Source organism: Tachyglossus aculeatus, chromosome 18 (assembly GCF_015852505.1).
Source record: "Tachyglossus aculeatus isolate mTacAcu1 chromosome 18, mTacAcu1.pri, whole genome shotgun sequence".
Lineage (NCBI taxonomy): Eukaryota > Metazoa > Chordata > Mammalia > Monotremata > Tachyglossidae > Tachyglossus > Tachyglossus aculeatus.
In genome coordinates, this window is record NC_052083.1 from 19,229,847 (window position 1) to 19,236,556 (window position 6,710).

General features: G+C 41.7%; 1 protein-coding gene across 1 annotated transcript; it reads left to right on the forward strand.

Annotated features, from left to right (window-relative positions):
- The first annotated feature begins 305 nt into the window (after positions 1-305).
- LOC119940433 (coiled-coil domain-containing protein 201-like) lies at positions 306-5,428 on the forward strand. The gene is made up of 2 exons (XM_038760692.1): positions 306-778; positions 4,951-5,428. Exons 1-2 carry the CDS (start codon positions 320-322, stop codon positions 5,035-5,037), a joined length of 546 nt encoding a protein of 181 aa, XP_038616620.1. The 5' UTR covers positions 306-319; the 3' UTR covers positions 5,038-5,428.
- The last annotated feature ends 1,282 nt before the right edge of the window (positions 5,429-6,710 follow it).

Consider the following 6,710-nt stretch of genomic DNA (forward strand, 5'->3'; position numbering starts at 1 on the left):
CCTTCCCCTGCCTTAATCTATAATATATATAATCTATAATATAATAAATATAGATATACACACACCTACATTCATACATCCCTCCAAATTGCATGACATGACAAAACTAAAGCTGGAAGAAGTTTGGTAGGTGTCCTTTAGAGCCGGGTGAAAAATTTGGTAGGTGTCCTTTAGAGCCGGGTGAAACCGTAAAGCAATTTCCCATGATTATCAATTTCTTCAGGAGACACGCTATGGGAAATTGAGTTGATGAGGTCGAGAAATACGGTCCTTAAGAACTGTCTTTGGGTATTTTGTAGAAGAGAGCCTCGCTCTGAAGATGTCTGGTGATGAATATTCCTTTTTGAAAGTGAGAAGACCCTCATTGAGGCGCAGCTCTCCTGTAGAGGATGTGCATTCTGAACGTATGGTATCCTGTAAGATTCTGTGCTCCTTCAAAGAACTGGAGGGCAGGAAGACCATTCCTGGGCTTGACACGCCTGAAGCATCTCTTCAACAGGAGCCAGGCCCCCGGGAAAAGCCAAGTTTCCAGGCTCCGACCCCAAGAAAGAGACGTTCTACAATGATTGCGTCTGAGGAACCTAGTGCCAAACTTCAACGTGACCAGTCCCTGGGCTCAATAGTGCAACAGGAACATCAGCAAGTTGGGAGTTCCAAGAAGAAGAAGGCAAATGCTTCCTCCAGAAAACAGTCCCATCCCGGAGCTAATGAATTACCCGGCGCAAGAAAGCCTGTGACAAGAAAAATGAAGAAGCATTTTCTGAAGAATAAACACACAGTATGTTACTGTTTGAATATTTAAGGTTCTCACCTCTTCCTGAACCCTGGAGAGGGGAAAAATGCCTCAATTTGTCCCCCTGATCCAAGTTGCAACCAAAGTGCCGGTGTTTTTCATTTTAAATGCAGGGGCAAAAAAAAAAAGCTGGGATTTTTAGGGGAGATGGGGACTGACTTCAGGTAGCCAGTCACTGGTATTTTTTGAATGTTTACTTTGCAAGTTATTTGCTTACGACGTATTCTAAGTGCTGGGTTCGATACAAGGCAATCAGTTTGGTCACAGTTCACATCCAACATGGGTCACACAGTCTTAGTCCTCATTTTTCCGATAAGGTATCTGAAGCACAGAGAAGTGAAGTGACTTCCCCAAGGTCACACAGCAGAAAAGTGGTGGAGCTAGGATGAGAACCAGGTTCTTATTACTCCCAAACCTGTGCTTATCCGCTAGGCCATGCTGCTTCTGTGTGCAGACCCCGGTACTAAGGGTTTGGAAGAGTGCAGTACAACAGAATGGTAGACATGCTTCCTGCCCATAAGGAGATTATAGTCTAGAGGGGAGACACAGACCCTAATATAAATCTACAAATGATCTACATAACTAGCCAGAAAGTCACCAATTGGAAACCCTCGGGTCTTTTCAGAGTCCTAGTCCGTGAGTCCAGCTCACAGAGCTGATCGCGATCATTGTCCCCATCACTCCTATGGAGTGGACACTTTTTATAAGTGCAACTTCTCGGGAATAGGAATTATTCATCATCCTTTTGTACCACTGAAGAAGGATCGTGAATCATCCCTCTTCTGGTGTCTGCAGTTTGTTTAGGTAAGAGAATTCTAAAAGTAGAAGGAAGCTTAGGAAACCAGCTGGTCAGTCCTCATATGCAGACAGTACACTGAATATCACTATGCAAAACAGCAGTTACAAGGTTTAGGGGTAATGGGAATAGATTTTTGTTGACTGCAGGGTTGAAGAGTCTAGACTGTCAGCACACTGTGGACAGAGAATGTATCTGTTGCTGTACTATACTCTTCTAAACGTTTAGTACAGTGCTTTGAACTCAGTAAGCACTCAGTAAATGCTATTGAATGAATGAAGACTCAACAGCATCCTGTTCCAATGCATTTTCATCCTGACAGCCCTAGTATCAACTTAGAATGATCCAAGCTTTTCACCTTCAATTTAAAACCATTTCCTTTATAGACCAGCGTCCTCTCCATAAAACTCTTGATATTCTTGAAGCTTCTAAAGTCATTCTTCATACTGGAAACTAATTTCCTAATGAATGCATCCTCTTATGAAAAACACTATTCCTCACCCCTTTAATTTTTCTGTTACCTTGAACCACTCAAGTTTTTTCATAGTATCTTACCAAGTGACCAAATCTGATCCTCCCTAACAAAGAGTATCTGTCATACTGAAGTTGGCAATTTGTTTTTAATGTAATTTTATTGCTAACATGTTCCACTGTGACCCCAAGGTTCTTTCCTGCATGCAACCTTGCCAGATTGTCTTCACCCCTTATCTCTTGTGTTGGGGATTATTTTTCAGTTCTTAAGTGATCTACATTTGCTCTTGCAGAACTTTATCTTATCTTTGAGGGGAACATTTTTTTTCCAATCCTATTAAGATAATGTTGGGAGTCAGGACTAGAATTCCAAATGTTAGCAACCCTTCCAAACTTGGAATCCTCTGCAAGCCTGATGATTATGTTCTGGATTACTTAGTGAAAGAAACCAAAATTATGGCATCTACGTATATATCTTTAAACTTTATGGCTTCCACTGACCTAAAATTTTAGCGTCTTTCTCAATAGATTGTAAATTCCTTAAGGGCAGGGATCATGTCTACTAACTAACTTTTCTAAATTCTTAGTACAGCATTCTGCACAGAGTAAGTACTCAATAAATATTACTGATTCACTAGGCAGAGATAGTCCCTCCATGCCAGTTGGAAAAGCAGAGCGAATCTGAAAATAACATTTTTCTTTTTTGGTTGCTGTTTGAGTGACCCAACCAACCTGCTTTGAATCTGGCTTAGGATAAGTGTCAGCAGGTCCTGACAGTTTTATAAACTGTCACCTTTGAGACCTTACATTTTAACAATCCTTGGCTTTCTAATTGTGTATTTTTCAATGGTATTTAAGTGCTTACTATGTGTCAGGCACTGTACTAAGTGCTGGGATAGCTACACGATAGGTTGGACACAGTCACTGTCCCACATATGGCTCACAGTCTTAATCACCATTTTAAAGATGAGGTAACTGAGTCATAGGAAAATAGAGTGACTTGCCCAGGTGATTGGAGCAGGGGCTTCAACTTTACTGATGACAAGGTCATGAGAGATGGGGGAAGAAGGGGTTTGAGGAGGGAGTAAACCCGCTGTGGGCAGGGATTGTCTGTCTTTATTGCCATGTCGTACTTCCCAAGTACTCAGTACAGAGCTCTGCACACAGTAAGTGCTCAGTAAATGCGAGTGGATGAATGAGTTGAAGGTCTGAAACAACTGTCACAGACAGTGAGCACAGGAGTCAATAAGGATGGAGAAGAATTGTTGCCAGATGGATTCAAAGGGCAGAGTTATAGCAAGTGAGAATGTAATTGAGATGGATGAATTCAGTCTAGTGTCTCTTCCACCATTGAAACTCATGCCAAGAGCAGAGGAAGCATACTGCAGCCGTGACTGCAGTCTGTTGATATGAGATCGGCGGAGGGGCCGGAGAACGAGGAAATTGAGTTCAGTTGAGGGGGTTTATTGGAGATGGGGTTGTATCATGAGGTTTTTTTTTTTTCTATTTGGGGAATGTTTTTTCCAAGGCCTTGGTGAAATTAAGATCTGGTCCCAAACCTCTGTAAAAAATACAAAATGTATCATGAGTTTTTTTCTATTTGGGGAATTTTTTTCTGAAGATTTGGTGAAATTAAGATCTGGTCCCAAACCTCTGTAAAAATACAAAATTCCTTTGTGCTGTATATGATCATCAAAGTATAGATTATTAAAGTCATTCAAAGCATAATGTCAATATTCAATGGGGCATTGTAATATGATTCTAAATCTCTGCAAGAGACTGCAGAGATAGAAGTTAATCTTGCTGACTGTGGCTAAGAATTGGTCCAATTTTTAGACTGTTTAGCAACCTCCCTCTTCTCCTAAAGCCACTTGTTGTAGGCTGACTCTCTGAACTCCTTTAAATTAGGGTCATCCTCCTCAATTATTTGTACATTCAATCACTTTCCTGAAATACCGGTGCAATGTTGTTTTTGATCCCATAATTTGATCTGGTGATGGAGAAATAACTTTTCATATGTTTTGTAATCTTGCAAAGATTCTTTGGACTGTGCATCAGTTTACGGGGTCATTGGACAATGAATCCCCTAAATGAGATGTGGTTCACTAATGGTATTCTGCTGCTTAGTTGAGTTATTCATGGTATACTAAGCATTATACTAGATGCTGTGCCAGACACGAAATAAACCAGTCAGCCTGAGCCTCTGTCCCAAATGGGGATCATGGTCTTGTCTTTGCAGCACGATAATTGTTTATCTTATTTTATGTAGCCGTTCATTCAATTATATTGATTGAGCACTCACTGTGTGCAGAACACTGTATTAAGCACTTGGGTGAGTACAATCCAACACTAAAGACAAATTCCCTGCCCACCATGAGTTTACAGTCTAGAGGACTAAAAATGAGCAGATCTTTAAGATGTAAACTCCTGTAGTCAGGGATTGAGTCTACTAATTCTGTATCAGTAGAGCGCTTAGTATAGGGTTCTGCAAAGTGCTAAGTGCTCAATGATTGATATGGTCATAGTCGATTCCTTAATCTCAGCCCAAATGGGGAGGGAGTGGAGAGGGATTTATTTACCTGTAGCACTCAGATATAACATAGGGGTTCGTTGGGCATATCCACGGGAAAAGGCATCTAGTCAATAATACAGGTTTCATCTCCAGGGTGTCTGTGGCTAATGCAGGGTGATTGAAATCTGGTCAGTGCCTGTCCTGGGCTAGGTAAGCCATTCATCTGACCTTCTAAGGCTCATGGAAGCAGGAGTGTTTGATCTCGATGGGCTCATTTGGGAAATCTTTTCCAAACATTGTTTCTACACATGTGGGTATCTTGAGAGTGAACACAAATCCTTTGTTGTTTTTTAACAATCGCTTTCTTTTTTCACTCAGGTAGACAAAGTTCGGCAATGGGAACTACGCCAACTTAAGAATATTGAAGAGGCCACTACATGGGAGTTGACAATTGAGATGGAATAAAACCTCATCCAGGAACCTGAGAAGAGGAATGTATATCGACATTAAATGAGGGAAGAAATTCTTCTGAAACTGTTCACTAGTTGTACAAGATACTTTGTGATCTCCATGGGTGGGTAGGAGGTAGTTTTCTCATCCACTGACCTTTCCTTGAGCAGATTTGGTGGAAATACTTGAAATGAGTGTTGCTTAGCTGGGCAATTGAGGATATTGTAATGTTTTTCATGAAATCACACCAAATGGAGATAAACTTGTTATACTTGCACTTTGCCATGGAATATCCATCTTCATGCTATGCCTGCCAGGAATAATATTTCAACTTTCAATATCTATTAGAAAAACTTGGATTATGTTTTTTCCCTGTGTTCTGAAAACAAAATCCCGGTCTATTTTTACACCCCACTACTGCGTTCGCTGGGTTGAATATTTACTCCATTCCACTACACAGTTGTTGAGTGTCTGTAAGCACATCTGCCAGGGCATCCTGGCCCCCTCGGTGAGGAGAGGCTGGAAAGGACGGTAAAGGGTGAAGCAAAGTGAGTTTTCTCCTTTATCCCCTACCATATGGACCTGGAAGCCCAGGCAGGCTTAATTTTTTATGAATCCTCAGACCCCATGTCTCTGGGCAACACCCTGGCACCTGTAATGTTGTGTACCTTACACAATGTGGATTGTATGTTGCCCTTTTCAGTTAGCACCTTGCTGGAACAGTTCTAGAAGTGTGGTCTTGTTGTCCGTTCAATCCTCCCTGCATACAGACTTAGCCCCCAAACTACAGGAGCCCTCAAAAGCCCCTTCCACCTCTCCTACTGCTTTTAAGGCTTTGGTAATAGAAGTGACAACAGTCAGAGCCCACATCCCTTGGGTGCGTAAAGTCCCCGCTGTGTACGACGGACTGTTGGAAGCACCCGTGAAAGTACAACGTTGAGGAGGGAGGCGTTCGCTGCCCACAAAGAACTTATCTGGTAATCCAGTGATAAATATCTTCATGCGCACTTTCCCCGTTAATCAAAATAAAGCAAATGTGGTGAATACATATATCTACATCTGGGCTGAGGAGGAGTATGAATGAAAAGGGAAGGGTTGGAAATGGGGATGGCTTGCTAGAGGACAGATCCCTTCACTGGAAGAATGTTTTCCTATCATAGCCAGTGCCATTTCTCATTTACATCACCATCTGGATATCATCAGTTCCTAAACAGAAAAACAGGCTGGTTCAGAATAAACGTGACCGGGAGAAGCTAAGAAACAGAGCCCTCTCTCGATTTGAGCACAGGACTCCCCCAGATGCCCAAAGTAATAGATGATAAACACATAGGGTGTCTCCCCACATCGGGAGTCTAAATCAAACAACCACAGCCCTGTTCAAAGCAGTGCAGGGAGGAGGAGAATTTGAATTTAAACATATTCCCAAAGGGCAGGTAAAGTTTCTCAAATGACTTCATCTGAGGATGTGATGGGAAAGGGGTTTCCTGGGTGGCCACAAGAATGAAGGAAAAAATCAACAAAAATTCCAAAGTAGTTGATTAGAGGTCACATCTGCCAAATGATTAGGAAAAAAAACCCACAAGTGATGCTTTATCCAATTTGACTTGATCCCAGGAAAATCTAAGCATTCTATTTTGCCTTCCAAATCACCTGTATGGAAAGGTTTGTCTACACTTAAAGGTATCTTA